At 41.6% G+C, this 22,923-nt stretch overlaps 1 protein-coding gene across 3 annotated transcripts in view; it reads right to left on the bottom strand.

Moving 5' to 3' along the window:
• Positions 1-2,204: 2,204 nt before the first annotated feature.
• Positions 2,205-22,923, bottom strand: part of LZTFL1 (leucine zipper transcription factor like 1) — an 87,912-nt gene continuing 67,193 nt past the window's right edge. Inside the window, exons 1-10 of one of the 3 annotated variants that reach the window (XM_082347464.1) lie at positions 20,200-20,356; positions 14,528-14,652; positions 11,697-11,891; positions 9,834-9,894; positions 8,667-8,738; positions 7,362-7,427; positions 7,197-7,274; positions 4,596-4,772; positions 3,708-3,811; positions 2,205-2,653 (exon numbers count right to left, since the gene is read on the bottom strand). In XM_082347464.1, the coding sequence (XP_082203590.1) occupies positions 2,635-2,653; positions 3,708-3,811; positions 4,596-4,772; positions 7,197-7,274; positions 7,362-7,427; positions 8,667-8,738; positions 9,834-9,894; positions 11,697-11,891; positions 14,528-14,652; positions 20,200-20,202 (900 nt within the window). In that variant the 5' untranslated portion in view covers positions 20,203-20,356 and the 3' untranslated portion in view covers positions 2,205-2,634. Of the gene's footprint in view, positions 2,654-3,707; positions 3,812-4,595; positions 4,773-7,196; positions 7,275-7,361; positions 7,428-8,666; positions 8,739-9,833; positions 9,895-11,696; positions 11,892-14,527; positions 14,653-20,199; positions 20,357-22,923 lie in introns of those variants that run through there. The other 2 variants (XM_082347466.1, XM_082347465.1) reach the window with 2 other exon arrangements.

The raw sequence follows: 22,923 nt of genomic DNA, 5'->3' as shown, positions 1-22,923 counted from the left end.
AATATTTTCCGTATGAGTTATGTAAGACATAAACAAATGATCATTAAACATTAATATAACTCAAATGTAATACATAATGAGAAAAAATGAACACTTAAATATTGAACAGAAAAAATTAATAACAAAAACCCTTTACATTTTATTTTTGTCAATAAAGGGTCTGAGTCATAATTTAGCAGGAGCCTTGAATATTTAAGCTAAACTAAAGCTGCATTATAACACCCACTGTGCACAGTCTATACAGCTTAGCACACTGAAAGTTCAATCAGGGCTTGAGGCAACTTTCTTACAAACCCAAAATACAGCAACTAAAAAGGCTTTCTTTCTTGGTTAAATGAGATAAATCTTAAGACTAGGAAAAGAGTCAATAAATAAAAATTTAATATTGCATTTTGCTAGGCACATGAGTTAACACACACACACACACACACACACACACACACACACACACAGTGACAAAACCAGGCACAGAAAGTATTTATATGTGGAAGAATCATCACGTTAATTTATGTCAAAGAATATCATGTTTGTTTATCTTAATGCAGGGCCCAGTTAGGTTTTAAGGTTTCATAAATACTTTTGAATTTATTATTGAACTGGATATATAGAATATTTCAAAGTTGCTACCAAAAAAAAAAAGAAAACAAAGTTGAAATTCTACCTAGCAACATAGGTTTCTCAACATAACTTCCTTCTCTATGGACATCAAACTAAGAAACATGTAGAGAGAAAATAAATGGTTTTTGAAAGATACACAAGCCATTTAAAGAGGTCTGTTTCTGAATTACACAGAATATTCTGGTCCATAAATAATGGAATAGTTTTCAGAGACAGAATCAATTTTTGCCTAAAGAAATATGGGGTGAGACTGGAACCCTCAGTGAAAGCTCTAAAAGGACACAGCACCCAATGAGTGACCTGAATAGTGAGGGATGGGTGAGGAACGACTATGCAGTAAGTGCTGGCTTGTTAGTGGATCTTCTCCCCTCCCTTCTCTCATTCATTCATCTTTTTAAGACTGCCTTCTGTGTCCTTTTGGGGGGAAATTATCTTACCCTTCATCATTTGTTCCTTCAGTACTTTAATATAAAACCTACAAGAAAAACAACAAATTCAAGGCTAGTATTAAGAGCTTGAATAAAGATATCAAGAAGTCTTATCCTTGGATCAGTGAACTCTTCTTGGTGAATAAAATTTTCATTTGTGGAAGTGGGATGACCTTTCTTAGCAGACGGCATTCATTTAGGGTGTGACACTCTGCTTTTGGAAGTGGGAGTAATTACTTTCTAAATAATGTGTTAAAAGTAAGTACTTTCCTTCTGAGGCATTATTGCTTTATGGTCTTTATTTTGTTTATCCTTAGAGTATATTGTTGCATTACACAAGTGCAGATATGATACCTAACTTCTAATGATTTATCCAAAATCATACAAGAAAAAGCAGGACCAATGGAAATGTAATCAAAACCTCTTGAAAATGCAGTTACTGTAGATGCACAAAAATAAATAAACTATAATCAAAAGTTGAATCTGAGGTCTGGTGACTGATTTATGTTAAATAGAGGTCTTTTAAAAAGTGTTCTCGGGGCTTCCCTGGTGGCACAGTGGTTAAGAATCCTCCTGCCAATGCAGGGCACATGGGTTCGATCCCTGGTCCGGGAAGATCCCACATGCCATGGAGCAACTAAGCCCGTGCGCCACAACTACTGAGCCTGTGCTCTAGAGCCCGTGAGCCACAACTACTGAAGCCCACACGCCTAGAGCCTGTGCTCCACAACAAGAGAAGCCACCGCAATGAGAAGCCCGCGCACCACAACAAAGACCCAACGCAGCCAAAAATAAATAAATAAGATAAATAAATTTATATTAAAAAAAAGTGTTCTCATTTAACATATAATTTAAAAGAATATTCTGGAAACTGAAGTATAAAGATTACATTTATTCTGAATCCAGATACTTTCTTAACTGTATAAGTACAGGGTGGCTCTGCCTTCTCCATTAGTAATACGGACTCCTAAGTTATGCTGCAAAAAATGTCTGACCCTCCTCAGCATTTAGCTAGAGAGACCGAAGGAGTTAACCGAACCCTCATGTTCACTGTTAATTTTCATTATAATTGGTAAAAATGATGCCTATAATAGATGGTATTCACATTTTCAATAAATTCATATTTTTTTGATGATCACATAGAGAAAACAAATTAGATTTCATGTTAAAAAATAAGGTTTATTTGTAATAACTATCTTTAATAATTCTACACTTTTACTCTGGGGAATGCACAAGTATAGACGATGCTAGCTTTAACATTTATTGAAAAGGTGTGCTCTTTACACTAATGCAGAAGGATAAGCCTCTTCTTTACTATAAAGAATTCTCACTGCATTTGAACTAAGATTCTGGAGCACTCAGCAGAGAGGAGTTTGGGATGACAGGCCAGAATCAGTCAGTAGGTTTTCTCTCTTCTCAATTAGGTAACTGAAATAGGAACTCTAGTTCTAAATATTAGAAGCAAAGTCTAAATATTAGGAAAATAAAGAGAGGGAATACAACAAACTGCTTCAAATACATGCCTGAGGTGAGAAACAGCTTGTACTTTCATGTTGTGGCAGCTTCCAGATGAAATCTTCTTCAGTTTTTAATCTTCAGGTTCATATCTGGAAAGAGATATATATTAAATTAACAGCATAATGTCATGATACTTTTTGTTGTTGTTGTTGTTACCGAATAAGTTTACTTGAAACATCTCCAGTGACTAAACCAGTAATGTTGCATTTTTCACTTAAAATCACTGCTACAGTAGAAGTCAGATACATTCAAGGCATGACGAGGGTGACTCAGGGGATTCCTGCCACAGGTGGAGAATGGACCAGATAACTGCTGAGATACCTTCAGGTTCCAAGTTTCTACATGTGGCATCTAGATCTGTGATAGCTTAGTAGATTAGGGATTCGGCGGTAATTATCTAATCGATGGCCTGATGGACACAAACAGCTGATATGGCTTTGTGAGTACAGGGTTAACAGACCCTCTCCTCTAAAGAAAAATATGATCTGGGATTCACTTTCTAGCTCTGGTACCCTGGAACCCTGATAAAGGTAAAATGTCAGCTGAGTTTCCAGGCAGAACCACGGATGACAGAAATGACCCCGATTAGAAGACTCCATCTGGACCAGGAGAACTGTGAACAACTATACATCCCTCCCTCCTGGACGTGTCCCTGCCTGGGTATCACGTGGCTGGACCAAAGACACTGGTCCTATGTGGGGCATGGAACTTCTAAGCCACGCTGGCTCTGGCACCCACACATGGACCTCATTTTCTAGCACCTAAATTGTCATGTGAGAGCACAGTATGATCAGGCTGTGGGCTGCAGCAAGCACACCACTGAGGAGAAATGCCCAGTGCTGCCCTGTGTGTTTGATGTGGTTTCTGTCCAATACCCTGCTAAGAGAATCCACGGCCACAGTAGCCTAGCGTAGCCCTGTGTGAGGCGAAAGGTTCGGCTGAACCTGAAAAGAAACCCTGGTGAGTGTTACACATGAGGCCTGGCCAAAGCCCCTCTGCCTTCCTCAGACACAGGCTTCTGGACTGAATGACAGAGCAACTCCCCACCGGCCTGACCTCTCCAGACACAAGGTTAGACTTAATGAAGGACAGACATCAACCCAGCAGGGAGACGATCCGAGAGACAGGATCAGTATGGCTTACTTCGCCAATCTTTTCCTCAGGTCTTTGATTTGGTCATTCTTCTTGGTGAGAATCTCTTTCATGTTTCGATAAGCTGCTGTTTGTTGGAATTTTTTCTCTAATTCCTGCATAGTGAAAAATGTCAGTCCATTACTAACAAATAGTTAAGGAAAGAAATAACATATCTGATGAAAATATATATTTTTGCCCTAATTTTACTAATATTCTGCTTATTTTATTTTCTAATTTAAAAAAATATATACTTATATAAAATTAAGACCATTCAAACTTTAAAAATACATTCTTTCAAATGGGAAGCTAATAAAATAGTAACATTTCCCAAGTACAATATTAGCAAATAACTCAAACATACTATGCCATAGACATGGGAAATCTATTTGAAAAAGTAAATTCATTTTCAGGTAAAATAAGCATGCTCTTTTTTCCAAATCCCAAAATACTGCCAGTATTTGAAGAGGAGGATTTTAAATTTAATTACATCTTAGCTCCCATATTCTTAAGAGTCTAACCCCTAAAGCGAAAAAACCAGTTCTCCACATATCTCATATAAATTAAGAAAAAGGTATAGAACCCTTTAGAAAAAAGCCACCCATCCCTCTGCCAGACTGTAAGAGGGATGATCAGGAAGAGCAAAATGGGCGTTCAGGGTGCCGGGTGTACGCCACCCTCAGTGGAGTATTTACCATAGAACAGGAAGGAGTGTAGGTTTTTATTATCACAGATATTTTAGTGCCAAAGATGGAAGAATCTCAGTGTCCCCAAATGATAACTCTTTAGAACACAAATTGACCAATACCTTGACAAAAAATGAAGTGGATCTGTAGTTGCCCGTTTCCCTTAGTTACACTGCATTCATCACTTAATCGGATATAAACAGACAAATCTGACCTTTTCAGCCATGCTCAGCTGCTCCTGCACCCTGAGTAGGTCATGCTTGGCCGTTGCTAGACTCTCCTCCAGGGACTTCTGGTTTTCTGTCTGGTCATTAAGTGTCTTCTGAAACTCACTCTTTAAAGCAGCAACTGTGTTTTCCAAGTCACTCAAGTCTTGCGCCTTTATAAAATCCTATGAAAAATACATACACTCACATGATTTCATGCTGACATCCTAAATAGTAGCTGCTTTAGATTCAGCATCACAGGTGATGGGAACAGATGATGCTGTGTGTTGCGTGTGCATGTCAGCATCCCCCGCCAGCCTTCTCTGCCACTGCAGGCCAGTGAGGACACCAGCACACCCAGTTCACCCTCAGCACCCAGTGCACTGTGTCCTGAGCACAGCAGACACTCAGTGGTCACTGATTTCCAAGTATGTATAATATGATTTATGAACTGCTGGAATTCCAAAAGAGGAACAAGATAGGTGGGATCCTAAATTTGACAAGATTGTGTTTCCCAGAGTTGGGGTGGCAAATGGGCTTCATTTTTGAAAAGTCAAGGTAAAAAATCCTGGTGAAGAATTTTGAATGATACAGATGGAAAAATAATAAAATTAATACAATTTATACAAAAAATGTAACAGACATGTTTTACAATATTATGAGAGCCTAATTAATGCTTACTGATTATATGGCTTGCTAAATTTACAAGATTTTAAGTTTTTTACATTAATTCGATTTGCACATATTTGTACACTTCGTCAGTGTAATATAAGCAGCTGGATCTTCTCTCCACCTGGATCATGTTTTTAATTAGATAAAATTTATAAAAGACAAAAGTTATATTAATGACAGGAAAATGGTCTATAATTGCTAACTATGAAGATGAAGCACTACTATCAACAAAAGAAGAATTCCTTACTTATTTTTGAAATCTGGTTTTTAAAAAGATTTTATTTCACTGCATCTAGTGAAGGCCTGTACGCATTTCACTTTTGCCAAATCTTTTTCTTAAATTTTTATTTATTTATTTATTGATTGACTGATTGATTGATTGATTGCTGTGTTGGGTCTTTGTTTCTGTGCAAGGGCTTTCTCTCGTTCTGTGGTTTTGCCAAATCTTAAAAGTAAGATTGGAGCAAAGCCTTCAATGGCTTTTAAAACGGCTTTCCGAAAATCTTGGCAACTGGTTTACTTCTGAGAAACTATAAAGCTGTTCTGGAGTATTTAGCTGTTTTACAAATTTATGGTCCTTGGTATATAATGATTGAAAATCATACATATTTCCTTTTGTTTTAGCCATATAAGAAGCATCCTTTTACTTAAAAAATACCTACAGATAAAATAACGTAATGTCTGAGACTTGCTTCAAAAAAACATGGGGGGGACTTCCCCGGTGGCGCAGTGGTTAAGAATCTGCCTGCCAATGCAGGGGACACGGGTTCGAGCCCTGGTCCAGGAAGATCCCACATGCCGCGGAGCAACTAAGCTCGTGTGCCACAACTACTGAGCCTGCGCTCTGAAGCCCGCAAGCCACAACTACTGAGCCCACGAGCCACAACTACTGAGCCCATGAGCCACAACTACTGGGCCTGCATGCCACAGCTACTGAAGCCTGCATGCCTAGAGCCCGTGCTCCGCAACAACAGAAGCCACCGCAATGAGAAGCCCGTGCTCACTGCAACTAGAGAAAGCCTGTGCACAGCAACAAAGACCCAATGCAGCCAAAAAATAAATTAATTTAAAAAAACAAAAAACATGGGGAAAGGGAGAAGAAAGTAGAGGTAAATATGAAACCAGACTGGCCATGTCTTGATGACTGACTGGTAAAGCAGAGTGATGAGTACCTGGGGTGCATTACACTATTCTCTCTACTCTTGTATATGTTTGAAATTTGCCATAGAAAAAGTATAACCAAAGTCTAATGAAGTAAGTTTGGGGATTGTTTAGTAGACATTTACAATGGCACTACAACCACTAGAAAAGCCAGTGCTGCAATGAAAATTCACTCAAATGGTCCTGCTGACAGGATCCTATTACAGCATCTAATCTCAATGGAAAGGCCAAAGGAGGCAGAACTGTGCACATGATGACTTCCAGGGCGGAGTGATACTCAGTCATTCCATTCAGACAAGCTTGGAGAACTTCAACACTGGATTTCACTGTATTACACAAGCACAGCTAGATATAGGTGGATTAGAAGATGCATGACTAGTAAATTCATTCTGTTTTGTCACACTCACTGAAGGGAAACTTAAGTAATAATAAGTTCTGTATAATAATAACTAAAAACTCTTCCTTTCTTCCCGTTGTAATTGGAAGGGCAAAGTGAAAGGGAGAAGAACTTTTAAAAAATAAATTTAAGCATATCTCATATGCCAATGGGCTCTGGGACATGTGAAGCATGTGAGCTGTGTATCTGCCCCCACTGCCCTCAACAGGCTCTTACCTGGCCTTTTCTGGACAAGTTTGTCTCGATGCAGAACTACAGTGGTGGCCTCCCTCTCAGGGAGTGGCTGGCGGTGGGGCATAATATCGATAGTAGCTAAGACTTAATATAAGTTTATAACTTGATCATCTAGAAAATGTGAAAATGCTAAAACTGATTTTACCTTTTGAGTTCCTTGATCAAGCTGTAAATCTTGCAGTGCTCTTTCTAGTTTTGACTTCTCATCCAATGCATTTGTTGCCTATAATCAAGATTAAACACAATACATTCAGTATTTAGTCTGTAAGTAACTCTTTCAATAATTTTGTTAAAAGTATTTCTCGGTTACCTGTGTTTCAAGGATCTTCAGCCTTGACTTTAATTTCTCATTCTCTTCTTGAAGTCTTAAAATTTCCTTTGTGAGTAAATTCAAGTTTTATTATGTTAGCCAAAGTATTTTTAATCCTTGAAATTATTTGTTTCACTTAAAAATTTAATTTTTATATTAAATTTAAATTACATAAAAGCTCAAGTCTGCATGCCCTGGTTACTGGTAATATTCCAGTTTTACCCAGCCCACCAGCCTCAACCCCTATGAGTCATCTCTGGCTCTAAGACTTCTAGTTCCTTCTTTCGCAGTCTCTCAGCCTTTTTGCAAAGTCCCCCTCCCCTGCCATCTCTCACCTAGCTGATCCTGCAACTCTTGGGTCTGTTCTCAGCCTACACTGCACACCACTTGCCGCTTATCCTCAAGACACAATCTTCATCATTCCATACCCTGTGCCCAGCCCCTAAGTGGTTCCAGCTGAGCTGAGCTCCAAGGGCCTTGCTCATCAGCAGCTCCGTCACAAGCAGCACCTGTCAGTGCAGTCTCACTTCTTACTATACCCCAGCACACGCAGCATCGCCCAGCCGGAGAGCCTGCACTCTGCTCCAAGGCATGCCAGCCCCCTCTCTGCCTCTGACTGCTGCCCACTCTGTTCCTCTGCTGGCCATACCATTTCTCTTCCCTCTGACAATTCAATCTGTCTACACCTTTCAGCCCAGCTCAGGCACCACCTTACCCAAGAGCCTGTCCTCAACTACTCTTATCCACACGGAACTGTGTCTTCTCTGCCACCCTGTGGCACCTTTGGCACCAGGTTAGTGGCAAGTCTGCTGCCTCTGTTTCTAGAATATTAGTTACCCCTTCCCAATGAGACTACAAGGTTTTTGAGGGCAAAAGGCCAGGTATTACTTTTCTTTTTATGTAACAATATCTAGCATAATGTTGAGAACACAAGAGTCATGAAAAATAGTTGTATGTCGGTAATTAATCTTTATAAACCTATTAATTTAAAAAAATCCCTTCATTGTTATCACAGCTCATAAACTTCAAATGTCCATCAATAAACACTTTCCAAAATTCTATGCTCTTCACTTCATTATGAAAAGATGCAACCAAGAGCTGCTTCAGCCTCTCTGGGAGTTAAGTGTGCCCTCTTCTGGCCCACCAGGTACCATTAAGTACAACTACTGCGATGGGCTCATTACCCTCAGTGGACCAAAGCCTGAATCAACACCTTCCACCCAGTCTCTCTACCCTAGAGCTGTGCAGGCAGTGAGCATACAGCCTTAGAGAGTCAGCCATTTCTCAAAACGATGGCAACATTACCTTGTTTAGGAGTTCTGCTGTTCCACCTTCATTAAGTGGAGCAAGTTTTGGCTTTATGTTATCTATGATGGGCTGAAACAAAACAAAGAAACCAAACTGAAATCACCACTGAATAAAGCACGTGTAATCACTGAACGCTTGTACTTTCTAAGTGGAAGACACTGTGTAAACATATTCACTGAGATGTCAGATAGATTTTCATTGGTTTGGATCTCTGCTACGTCCTAGTGCTTAGGACAGTGCCTGGCCCACAGTGCCCAATGCAAATTAGAGATAAAAACGAAACCCATCCTCCTTGTATCTTTAAAAAAAAAAAACAAAACAAAACAGGTGGAAGAGAAAGGAGGGAGGGAAGGTGCTCAAAGCCAGAGCCGATAAAGATCCTAGTACCTAGGGACTGGGATTTTAAACTGTGGGAGCTAAAACAGAGATTTCTGCATGAACCCCAGAAAAATTGTAATAATGATGAGGATTTAGGTAAACTACATTACAGATGAGTAACTTGACACAAACATTCTGGCAGTTTAGCAATATGCATTAAAACAAAACAATTCATGCCCTCTGACCTAGAAATTTCTTAGCTAGAAATATGTTCCAAAGGAATAATTAGAAAATTGTTTTGTACGTGTATGTTCATGGATTGATCTTGGCAGTGTTTTACTATGTAACACCACAGAGGATTTATGGTGCATCTACACAATGGAATGCTAAGTGGTCACTGCAGGTAATGAGAATGATTAAAGAGACAAGCAGGTAACTACTAGTACTGTCTCCACTTGACAGATGAGGGGAACGAGGCTCAGCCGCCTCAGGTAACCTGCTCGAGGTCGCACAGCTGAGGGGTGACAGTGCCAGGATGCACACCCCCAAAGCCTGTGCTCCGCATCATCTGAGTGAAGAGCTTCCATGGCTGGGAGGCGGGTGGACTGCAGGGAAGTTGCGTGCATGCGCATGCGTGTGTTTTTGTAGACAAAAACAAGTTTTTCATAGTTACTTCCAAAACTTATCTTCTTTCACCTAAAAATCTGAGAGGCAAGCTTGGAATTCTGCTCTTGAGTTGAATGCTTTTCCTTGAGAGTTCTCACTTTAATCTCTGAATGCTCTGAGCAACTTGAGGATTTTAAACACTGGTTATTAAGGTATGGATTTATAAGGACCAAAAGTTACCTTTTTATTTGAAGATGTAAATTCTGCTTTTTCAAATTCTGCAACTTGTTCCAATAATTCTCTTGAAGACAAAAACAAATATGAAAAAATATTTGTTTAGAATAGATTTGTATCATACACACAAGAAGAATAAAAGCAGGACTTCCCTGGTGGTCCAGCGGTTAAGACTCTGTGTTCCCAATGCAGGGGGCCCAGGTTCGATCCCTGGTCAGGGAACTAGATCCTGCACGCTGCAACTAAAAAAAGACCCCGCGTGCCACAACTAAGACCTGGCACAGCCAAATAAATAAATAAATAAAATTTAAAAAGAAAAAAAAGAAGAAGAATAAAAGCACTGGTACCAATCTATTACATGCCAGAAACAACAGAGCAAGATGAACAAAACTTCACATCAAAAATGATATTTAGGGGCGTCCCTGGTGGCGCAATGGTTGAGAATCTGCCTGCCAATGCAGGAGACACGGGTTCGGGCCCTGGTCTGGGAAGATCCCATATGCCGCGGAGCAACTGGGCCCGTGAACCACTATTACTGAGCCTGCGCGTCTGGAGCCTGTGCTCTGCAACAAGAGAGGCCGCGATAGTGAGAGGCCTGCGCACCGCGATGAAGAGTGGCCCCCGCTTGCCACAACTAGAGAAAGCCCTCGCACAGAAACGAAGACCCAACACAGCCAAAAAATAAATTAATTAATTAATTTAAAAAAAAAATGATATTTAGTTACTAATGGTCGAGAACCTAAGTTCCACGCACTCAAATTTGAATCTCCATAGCACCTACTATTTTGTACCTACTGAGTGTACAATATAATCGCTAGAACTAAATTACAATGTTAATACAACTATGTCTGAAATTTGTAGTCAACACTGTATTTTTGAGGTGCTAATGGGAAATTGCTCTATAATACACATTGTTAGCTAGTAGAGGTTCAAGGAAAACTGATTTTAATAGAGTAGCCTCGGAAAAATAAAATTAGTTCACATCTACTGAAAAAGAGTATGGTAAATTCTCAAGGAAGACAGATGGTTTGGGGGTGATCCACCTGAACATTTCCTTTTATTTGCAAAGGTACCTGGGGGCTTGACTATACAAAAGTTTACAGAGTGAATGGCAGTAACTACTCTCCTAAGCTTCTTAATAGGTCAGTTTCTCAAAGTTTTCTCACCAGTTATCTACTGACAGTTGGTGAAGCTAAATGGTTTCCTTCCCTACCCGAGGCCACAGCCAGTGTTGTTAAGCACTGTCCGCAAGCTGCACTGCACCTGTGCTTAGCAAACGGCCCCTGGGCTCGATATCAGTCTTTCCGGATCTCTGGCATGACTTTTCTTAGACTGAGTTTCAATTTCATTGATTTTATCATATTTTTAAAAAATTAATAAGCTTTTTGATATAGTTCAGATAATAAAACTTTTTTTTTTACTTTCCCTATTTTAAAGATCAGTATATAATTTTAATGCAATTATCTAGAAATAAACTTCCAATACTACTAAGTGTGATTTGATGGTATTTGAATTAACTTTTCAACTGTTTCATAATCTTTTTTTCTTAGTTGACCTATCTCTGAAGACTTATTATAATACTGATCAGGCTAACCAGAGATACCATATGGAATAATTAATTATAGCCTTAAGAGCAATCTCATAAATCTCAGAGGCCTTTATAACACCTAGGAATAGTGGAAACAGGGCATTCTGAAGAGGATGCTGAGCGGCACCTAAGAGATCACTTAGTAACTGGATGCTCTGCTGTTACCTTACCCAAATTTTCTCACACACCAGGCCCAAGCAAAGCAGCAAAGATATTCACTAACTCTTAACTCTTAATGCTTGGGCCTCTGTTGTCATAATTGTGGATACAAATTTTAGTACCTGTTTTCAAGTTCAGAGATGTCTGTCTGTAGCTTGAGGTACCACTTCTCAGCTTGTGAGAAAAGCTGCCGCAGAAGTAGCACATTGGTGTAGGCCGTGTTGATGAGCTCAGACTCCACCTCGCTGTGGACCACAGCCTGTAACCCATTCAGGACTTCAGAGACTTCATCTATGGTGAAGGTCTCCTCCACCAGCCTGAAAAACAACCACAATCCAAAACCTCTGGATAAACAACAACAACTATTTACAAGTAAAACAAAACTAAGAAACCCACAACATGTCATCTAAGGCAGCAGCCCTCAACCTTTTGTGGAAGACAACTGTTCATGGACCGGGGGGGTGGCGGTGGGGGGATGGTTTCAGGATGATTCAAGCTCATTACATTTATTGTGCACTTTATTTCTATTATTATTACATTGCAATGTATAACGAAATAATTATACAACTCACCATAATGCGGAATCAGTGGGAGCCCTGAGCTTGTTTTCCCTTACCACTCACTGATAGGGTTTTGATATGAGTCTGCAAGCAATTGATTTATTATGGTCCCTGTGCAGTCAAATCTCTCTTCTAATGATAATCTGTATTTGCAGCTGCTCCCCAGCGCTAGCATCACTGCCTCAGCTCCACCTCACATCATCAGGCATTAGATTCTCATAAGCACAACCTAGATCCCTCGCATGCACAGTTCACAGTAGGGTTCGCGCTCCCATGAGAATCTAATGCCGCCGCTGATCTGACAGGAGGCGGAGCTCAGGCGGTAATTCGGGTGAAGGGGAGCGGCTGTAAATACAGATGAAGCTTCGCTTGCTCGACCGCCCGCCCACCACTCACCTCCTGCTGTGCAGCCCAGTTCCTAACAGGACACGGACCTGTACCAGTCCGTGGCCCGGGGGTTGGGGACCCCTGATCTAAGAGATTAAAGGGTTTAGTGAAAGTCTCTCTGGAAATTATCTTCTTTATTAATGAAACAGTTTGAAAATAATTTAAGCTCAATTAATTTTTGATGTCTATTTAAATGATTAAACTGTGGTTCACTCTTCAAATGTGCACATCCTTTAATACAAGTACGTGCTCAGAAACATTCCCCAAACTATCTACTTTTTTCTTTAGCTTTTCAGTGAAAAATTTTTAACTTTAATCTCCCCTAAAATTAGTTTTATCACATTTAATTATTTCATAAGTCACCTGAGAGGTGTAATTTCTCCTTTCTTTATATCATTTGTCTAGCATTTCAATGACTGAATGACCATTCACATGTTAGTAAATGCCTATGACAAAATCAACGGTAATTATATATTGCTTCTCTTAGCATTCTTGAGACCCAAAAGAAAAAAACCCCTAACTTAATTAAAGCTCCATTAAAAACAAACATCCTCATCAAAAGGATTAAAGATCGACTCTTCCACAGAGAACGTTTGTGCTGGAAGGGAACTCTGGAGCCATTTTCTTCAATTCCCTCACTTCACAGATGGAACACAGGCTCAGAAGGTGGTGGTGACTTGCCCATGGTCCCAACTCCACAATCATTTCCAACGATCTCAGGAACATGCCCAACAGCTGAATTCTTGAGAAAGCTTCCATGCATGCCTCCTACGATCAATGACAGTTTTATAGTAAGACAGTCTCCTCCGCTCCCTGCCTCCAGCCTCAAAGTCTTTTATCCCTCAGATGCTCAGCAGATGAAGAGCTACAGCCCCGACCTCAGGTCATCTTCTCCATCATTCCAAAAGGACATAACGAAGGGAGTTACACCAAACTTTTATTTGATTTACCATTCTTTAACGTTTCATTTACCCAGCAGAATTTAACCACTCTAAAAAAAACCAAAACTTTATTTTTGATGCAAGTCCTTATTAAATATATTAACAATCTTTCTATATTCTTTAATAGAACAAAGCAAATCTGCTTAAAAATATGTTTTGTTTTGTTTTTTTGAGCAACCCAAGTTCATTATTATGAACAGCAATTAAGGTACTCCAATGCATAAAGTAAATAATGGGTACCTTCTCTGGCTGTCTCACAGACTCACCAATCAGATTGCTGCTTACCTCTACTGTGGGTTAGGAAGCCAGATTATCAGATTAGAATAATGGATCGAACAGGTAACAGTCTACAGCTGATGGTCTCTGCTATTGAGTGAAGTTAATGACTTTATCACAGTTACAGATCACTTGGAGACCTTTTTCATTTATGTCTTGACATTTGTGTGCCAAAATCTGATCCCCAAGTAATCTGATGTCTCTTTATTATTTAGTCCTTTTGGTTGGCTTCCCTATTATCCTCTATTACTAAATTTTCTATGGACTTTTATTATCTTCCACTATTGGTCCAACTAAACTAATTATCATCTCTTGCTACAAATCAACTAATAATTTTGGTACTAGTCAGCAAGCTTTTCATGGTTTCCTGCTGTTTTCTCTTCTTCTAATTCTTCAATATAAACTGCATAGGTGTTTTCTTGCTAACTGCCATGTCTTATGGCTCTAATCTTTTAATTACTAACTCAAGTAATTAAGGTTCTGGAATCTTTAATACAGCAAGCCAATCTTTAACCCACAAGCACTTCACAATTTCCTGACTGCCCTTCTGAAACTTTGCAATCCCTCAATTATCATTATATGCATGTTTAGTAACAGAGTGCTCCCACCACAATCTGATTTCTTGAGTTTCACATATCCATAAGCCTTAGTGTAGCTGCTCTCAATGAATAATTGATCATGATATCCTGGCAATGGTTTGTAAGGCCTCTCTGCTACAGCACCCCCATACTGGCCACCAGAAGGGATCCATGTTCCTTCCCACTGGGTTTCCTTAGAATTCTCTGATACCTGCTCTCCTTGAGGTCTTGGAAGCAGGAATCTACAGTTTTGAGTCTCAAGCCTCTTTTTGAACGAGCAAAACGCATGTAATTAATTACTTCATTTTGATGGTGCTCATTTAGACCCAACTCTGCCTGAAAGAAAGAATTTAATTGTTAGTCTTGATATAATAAAGGAACCAACAATGAAAACATACAGGTTATCCTGTGGTGGAGACTGGAAGATGTCCGCTAAATTCTGTTCTTCCCGTCTTCCCAGACACATGGCTGCCCAACTAGAAAACACTCCCCAGCCCTCCGTGAAGTCAGGTGTGGCCACATGACTACTTCTCAGCAATGGACGTGAGCAGAAGAATAAGAGCTATTTCTAAAGCCTGGGACTTAAGACATGGGGCACACCTCTGCCACACCCTATCTCTCTGAAACCTGGGGGCGGTGACTCCGCTGAACCATGCGGACAGCACAAGGCCCTGGGGGCCGGGGGAGCAGCAAGCTGAAAGGGACTGGTACCCCTGGAATGACTTTGTGGAGCAGCACTGACCCTCGTACCTACCTGTGACGAGCAGTGAGAGGGCTGTTAGGCATGACAGAAATAAACTTCTGTATTCTTTTTTTTTTTTTAAATCTTTATTGAATTTGTTACAATATTAGTTCTTTTTTTTTTTTCATAAATTTATTTATTTTTGGCTGCGTTGGGTCTTTGTTGCTGCGCCCAGGCTTTCTCTAGCTGCGGCGAGCGGGGGCTACTCTTTGTTGTGGTGCGCAGGCTACTCATTGCGGTGGCTTCTCTTGTTGCAGAGTACGGGCTCTAGGCACGCGGGCTTCAGTAGTTGTGGCATGCAGGCTCAGCAGTTGTGGCGCATGGGCTTAGCTGCTCTGCGGCACGTGGGATCTTCCCGGACCAGGGCTCGAACCCGTGTCCCTTGCATTGGCAGGCAGATTCTTAACCACTGCGCCACCAGGGAAGCCCAAACTTCTGTATTCTTTAAGGCACTGTTGTTTTTTTTCTTTTTTTTTTTCAATCTCTATTACAGCAACTTAACCTTATCCCATCTCATACAGCTTTAAAAAATATATTTGGTTTTGAAATAGCCACTAATTGGTCTTGATTTTAAACCGGATGAGAGCTTGACAACTATAAGCTGGAAATTGATGAAGCTTTTTCATTTTATAGCTATACTGAAAATTAAAGAAGGAAATTATAAAAGTGAACATCTAATGCAGGGGACTGAATAAGTCAGGATTATTTTTATTTTAAGAATAACCTGTCTATGGGAGACAAAGGTCTAACTCTCATTCTCAGCACAGTGTTGGGCTGCATTGTGGAGGCCAGCACCAAGGTCACTGGGCATGACCTCCTTCACCCCCCAAGCCCCGCACCATGGCTTTGCTGCACCTACATACATCCTTACCTCCTCTCAGCAGTTTCCATTTCCTGAGAACAGAAGTCTACAAGGGCCATGACCTTGTCCCTCTGGTTCCCTGAGTATCCCCGGGACGACTCATAGTGCCTGGCATACAACAAATATGTGCCTGACAAGTGAAGTGAAAGAGTTCCTCTTTTTGAAGGTCACTCCATTGTGGCCTTAATCTGTTCTCTTTCAAGCTCCTGGGGGACTTTATTTAACCAATTACTCCCCGTCTCAACTCTCTATAGGTTTCTTCTTCCCCTCGGACTATAGAGAAGACTGTGTACATAAATCTCACTCATGCTAAAAAAATACATAACCAGAAATTCCCTCCAGCCACTGCTGCATTTCTCTACTTCCCTTCTACTCTTGCTATCTCCATTCTATATGCTGTTCAAACTGCCTTTGCAAAGCTCACCAGCAACTTCTTAATAACAAATCCAACTACCGTGGCTGATGCTTTGCTGTCCACTGACCTGCTCCATTCTTTGGCTGCTAACCCCACCTCCCTTCTTGATCTCGTCTGTAGGCTCCTCTTGGGCTTGCCTCTTAAGTAGCTGTACTTCCCAGGGCCCTGCCTGGGGACCCTTACTCTTGTCATTCTATATCCTCTCCTTGATGACATGATCTATCTCAAGGTGTCAACTGTTACCTATATGCATCTGACTCTCAAATATAACAGGCTGGCCTATAGACATGTACCCCCCAACCGCATGATGAACGGCTCTACCAAGTCTTTTTCTTCCCCACATTGTTTTTAATATTTCTACAATTCAAGATGTTAAAGTTCAATAATTTAAGACTTACCCAAGATATTACGATGTTCTCTAATGGTCATTTATCCAGTAGACTAATGTTTCAGAACAACCAGTTGAGGTATTTTGACCAATGTAAACCAACACATTTGAGATATGTACTTACCTTAAATTTCATGACTTTACCTTATTTGATTAAAATGGTAACTAAGATCTTGCCTTAGAGCTAGACAAAGTGAATGGAAAGAAGTTTCTTTCGTTTTGGTTTATACTGATTATTAGCCACCTCCCTGAACTAATGTCGAACATTAGAAATAATAATAGTAATGATGATAACAGCTAAAAGTCATTCAGAGGTTACAATGTGCCAGGCATGACCTCATTTAATCCTCAATACAACCCTATGATAAAGGTAGTATAAACCTGCTTTACAGGGACTTCCCTAGTGGTCCAGTGGGTAGGACCCCGTGCTCCCAATGCAGGGGGCCTGGGTTCGATCCATGGTCGGGGAACTAGATCCTGCACGCCACAACTAAGACCCGGAGCAGCCAAAATAAATAATAAATTAATTAATTAAAAAAAAAAAAACAACCAACTTTACAGATAGAAAACTGAGATACAGAGAAGAAATATTTTCTATGCTACTGAATAGGTAAGTGGGAGAGCAGGGATCTGAACCAGGCAATCTAACTCCACAGCCCCCACTCACCTTGGCTGTTTTAAATTCTTTTTGGAAAATGTCAGAGTTTAAATAACTAAAAGAACACAAACATGTTATAGTTGCATATGCACCTGAGTTGTGACTCACAACAAGACAGATCTCCACCAGGCATTTGAAAAAAGAACTGAATACCTACATTAGAAAAGGTGTTATCTCTTATAGTCACGTAAGTATGGGCAAGAATATCCTACAATTGGAAATAACTCAAAACAATGTCACATCTTGCTAAAAAAAAAATCCCATAAACAAATTTTCAATTATTCTTCCTTGTTTATAGTATTCAATTCATAAGGCCTCCACACTCCCCAAACTCCTTCTCTAACCCCATTTCCCAGGATTCTACCGTAAGGACACTCTACTTCAGTCAGACTAGTCTGCTCATCAGAAGCATGATTTAACATTTCCTGCTTATACTTCCACTCTCATTACCCCAATCCTTGACTAAAAGTACCTCCCCATTCTTATTCAAGAATCTGAACCTAACCCAGTGGTGTGCTGGTAAATGCTTAACAACAGGCTTTTGGGTGGGGGGGTATGAAACTGATTTGCGGCCCTTGCTGATTTCTGTGGTATAAAAACTCCCAGCATGGCTGATTTCAAGCTACCAAGGTAATGTCACTGAATGCAGAGATGAGAAGAAATGCACACGATTGGCTCTCACCAGCCAGTATAGCACGCTCCAGAAAATCACCAAATTCCTACCCATCCTTCAAGACCAAACCTATTTTACCTACTCTGTGAAGCCTCCCAATATGCCCTCAGTAACTCTAGCTATGCCTTCCTCCAAAAATTAGCACATATCACCTCTGCTACTCATTTGGCAACACCACAGACTAATTACTGCCTTGGACTATTAGTAGTCTTTTTTTTCCAGGTGTTGCTCCTTCAAGTAGACTGCAAGCTCCTGAGGGCATGAATCATTTCTTATACCACACAGCTCCTCATACAGTGCCTTGTGCAGAGTAAGTGGCCAATTCAAATCTGTTAATTATTTTCTCTTCTGTCAAGAAAAGTCTTGACTGTCCCAAGACCAAGAAGAAAAAATTACAAAAACTGAGAATGAACTTTAGGACAAAAGACAGAAAAGTTCCTCTAAAATGGATGGGAGTGAAGAAAGGGAGCAGAAATAAGCAGCTGAGTTCAGTTGGAGAAATAGCATTAGCCCAGGAAACAGCACTCATAAACCTTTGCTTCCCCATATGCACATGTGTACATTATATGTACACGAATCACATCATTAGAGAGAAAAAGGAATGGGTTGATGTATGGTGTAAGTAGAGAAAGCACTGGATTAAAAACCAAATTTAAGCCTAGCTATGCAACTTTCTGTTAGCAAATCGCTTAACCTCATTGACACCAGTTTTGCCAGCTGTTAAATCAGAGAAGATATGATGTTCAGCTGTAAAATATGTAGAGATAGTGGGAGGTATCCAAATAGGGAAATCAGAATTTGTTTGAATTTTGCTGCAGAAAGATTCTATTTAAAAAAAAAAAAAGCTAAAACACAGAGCAAGAATCCTACCAGAGCATTGCCAAGCTAGTGTCCTGAAATTGTGCCATAAAGTGAGGGGAGAGTGGTGAAGGTAGCAGAAATGGTTCCCTATTCCTGACCATACCCCAAAGTCCATATACAGCTTTACTATGAGAAGTATAAGGATAAAAATGTAATGATAAAAATGAACACAATCTAATAAAACCTATTATATACTGAATGTTTAATATTTTAACAGGTACTAGGCTATTTGTTCTATATGCATTATCTCATTTATCATTTTAACAACCTAAGTATACTTACTATCTGCAATTTACTAATGAAGAAACTGAGCCTGACTCCGAAACCTCAGTCGTTAAGCAAATTGATAGAAAGGAATTACAGAAGATAGAATGGGAGCAAATGTCAACCTTCTTGTGACATCACCATCATTTTTTCAACTTGTTCCTGATATTTTAGGGAAATCAAGAGAATGAGAGGGACAAGCTCAAGCAGGGTAGGGGAACGGTCTGTTTTGTTCACAGCTGTACCCTCAGCTGCAAGAGAGTGCTTGGGACATAGCGTGGGCTAAATAGGAATTCTAGTTGCTGAGGTATTTTAGTAGCCCATTTCAGTGGTGCCCCCAACCCTGGAGTCATCTTTTTTTCTGAACACTTCAGTACTGTGCCTTCTTCTAAGAACGGTTGCTATTTAAGTTGGCATTCTGTATACGCTGGAGTGATTAATGGGATATGTTCTAGCATACAGGAAAAACGTGCCTTCTTTTGAACAGGTCAAAACACAAGAAATGTCACTCAAGTTTTCACAGCTATAAAATAGGGGCTGAGACTCTTACAGTCACTCTCACATCAGGAAGTTGTATTCAATCACGTTCTTCCTCCTCGGCTCGTTAACATAAGTAATGCTGCCAAAGGGCGTGTGTGTGTATCTGTGTCTGCGAGCGCATAAACTTGGAGTTTCGGGAATCGAATGAGAATCCCGCTTTGAGCCTTCTGCTGGCAGCCGGTTCCCTCCAGCTCTCTTCGTTAGCCACCTGTGAAGAGTCACTTGGCCCGGGCACCTCAAGCAGGGGCGAGGAATGAAGCGACGCGGCGGAGCGCGGCTGCTAGGAGAGGACTCCACCTAGGATTATGCCGGAAGGGCTTCGGCCGAGGCTAACAGAGCCTCTCGCACCCGGCGCAACCTCCCCTCCTCAGGGAGGCCCAGGGCCGGACTCAGACCCGCTACAGGCCAGGGCATCACTCCGGGGCCCCCGGCTCTGTATCTCTCCTCGGCGCGGGCCGGGTTACCCGGCCGGCTACTCACCATGGCGGCGGACAGGAGTCAGCGGTCTGGAAAAGCGGGAGAGGCCAGGCGCAGCTTCGCCAGGCCCGGCGTCTCCACAGGAGGTTGGACCGCAGAGGACGCGGAGGGAGGGCGGGTTGTTTAGAAGCCTCCGGTTGCTAATGGCAACCGACGCACGTGACCCTGGAATTATGCACTTTTATTGGTCCTCAAGATCACGCGACAGGAAGTGCCTTGTGACCGGCCGACAGCCGCATGCGCATTTGCTCCCAGAGCCGGGAAGTCCCTCCTTTCCGTGCCACGCTGACTTTGGGGGAGGCCGCCGTTGCCAATGGTAACGGAAGTGGAGCGGCCGCCTGACTCCCCACCGCTCCCGGGAGCCGCGGGGCATCTGGGTCTGCTTTGCTGCTCAGGGCTTGTCCTGCACTTCCTGTGACCTGGCGGCCCCGAGGGCCGTGGCCTCGACCGTTGACTCCCGACCTTTTAACGGTCTCGTGGGGCGTCCCAGACTTATTTCTCTTCTCTCCCAAGTGTTCCTACTTGGCCGAGATAGGCCAACAGCACCAGTGCTGCCAGGTTCCTGGATCGAGCTTTGAACGACTCACTCCCCACCGCTCCCATTTTTTCCCTCTTATATTCTTGGTAAAAATGTCTAATATAGCACCTTTTTCCTTAAAAAAAAAAAAAAATTGCAAACGGAGTTGGTGAAAGAGCAGTGAATTTCAAACTATTATGCCTAGATCATCAGGGGAGCGTGTTGTACAAATGCTTCCCAGGCCTAACCCCCAGAAATCCTGAATCACTCCGGTCTTTGGAATATGCAGCTTTTACCGACCCTCCAGGATTGATCATGGATCACTCTTTAAGAAACACTGTCCTTGGGACTTCCCTGGTGGCTCAGTGGTTAAGAATCCGCCTGCCAATGCAGGGGACACGGATTCAATCCCTGGTCCTGGAAGATCCCACATGCCACGGAGCAACTAAGCCCGTGCGCCACAACTACCGAGCCTGCGCTCTAGAGCCCGCAAGCCACAACTACTGAGCCCATAGACCACAAATACTCAAGCCTGCGCGCCTGGAGCCCGTGCTCCACAACAAGAGAAGCCACTGCAATGAGAAGCCCACGCACCGCAACGAAGAGTAGCCCCTGTGCTCGCCACAACTAGAGAAAGCCCGCGCACAGCAACAAAGACCCAATGCAGCCCAAAATAAATTTATATAAAAAAAGAAACACTGCCCTAGAAGAAGCAGAGGTGTAGGAAGAGATGCATTATTGCAAATACTGGCGGGGGGATGGGGGGGTGGAGGGCTGGAGGGCTGGAGGGAGGGTGGAGGGGTGGAAGGGTGGAGGGGGGGTGGAGGGGGGATGGAGGTGTTGGGCTGGGTGGGTGAAAGCCAATGAATATGGGCCATTCAGTGGGCATTTCAGAGGCTCAGAAGACAGAAACACGAGCAGATACAATCACTGGGGAGGCTAAAAAGTGAGCCCCTCATGATAAGACATTGAAATGAGAAGGAGCACAGAGCCGGGAGCTTTCTGAGAATCTGGGAGGCTCAAAACTGAGGACAGGATATTTGGCATTATCCCTGCTCAGGAAAAGATAAGCTAATTTAGATAATGCTTATGGGGCTTACGTTGATTTTGGCTACTACACAGTGCAATTTAAAATGGATCACAATTGAGAAAAAAAAAAAAGGATCGCAATTGGAACCTAAACACCTAGACAAGATTTTAGAGATCTGGTTCCACTTGGTTAATTTATGGATGAAGAGACTGAGAGCCAAGGTCACATGTCCAAGACTTCAGAGGGCTAGGTGGGGGCATCTGAAGCTTGAGTCAGTGATGAAACTAATACAAATATGTTTTTAAGAGCAAAACCAGAAAGCAGGTGTGAACTATTCTGGTACAGTGCATGTTAAATCATATTCTGGTTTCAAGAATTTCATTTTTCTTTTCATTTATCACCACATTCATTTTATTTAATATAAATTATATACTAAATTATGTACAAAGCTTAGTAATTGTCCCAAGAACTGAGCTCAATACTTTTTTAACTTGACACTTTAACTGCTAGAATAAAGTGGCAGCAGATAAATTCTGTAGAATAAAGCTAACTTACGAAGGGATGATGTCTTTAGAAAAGGAGGTGTGGCAATGAAAACATTTACTACTTAAACGGTCAATATGGTAAAATGGAAGTAATTTAAATGGATAATTTTCAATTCAGACAAAGTAAGAGCTAGAAGGAAATAATACTTTCAGATGAGGAAAGGCAGCTCAGAAAAGTAAACTGTCTTGGCCAGAGAAGCAGCAGAACCAGGTCTGGAATCCAAATCTTATGACTTACTGGCAAGAGTTTCTTGACCATTTAGTTCCAACCAAATACAGGTGAAGGTCTTTCTCTTCCCCTCTGTAAGTAAGGCCTCTCACCCTCTGTTTAGGGGAGCTTATGAGTGTCCCATTACTTGAAAAGCAGGGGTTGAAAGAGCAGTTTTCCAATTTGGATGGGGCTTCGCAAAATCTTGGGGCACAGTCAAGAGTCCTTTGCTTGGATGATCCAGGAATGATATGCAGGCAGTTAGTTGCCCATGGAAGGATCTCAATCCTCAGGGACATGAACAGCTGACAAGGCTCTCCTGTGTGTAACGGAGCACTCCCAGGCATGGAAGGATGGGCTGGTGGCAGTGGCTTGGGTATGCCCCACTTCACTGGCCTCCCAGTAGTATCTGGGCAGAATCTCTGTC

Source organism: Balaenoptera borealis (assembly GCF_965194805.1).
Source record: "Balaenoptera borealis genome assembly, chromosome: 12".
Classification (NCBI taxonomy): domain Eukaryota; kingdom Metazoa; phylum Chordata; class Mammalia; order Artiodactyla; family Balaenopteridae; genus Balaenoptera; species Balaenoptera borealis.
Note: the sequence above shows the minus strand (reverse complement) of the source record. Positions and strands in the feature narration are given on the sequence as shown.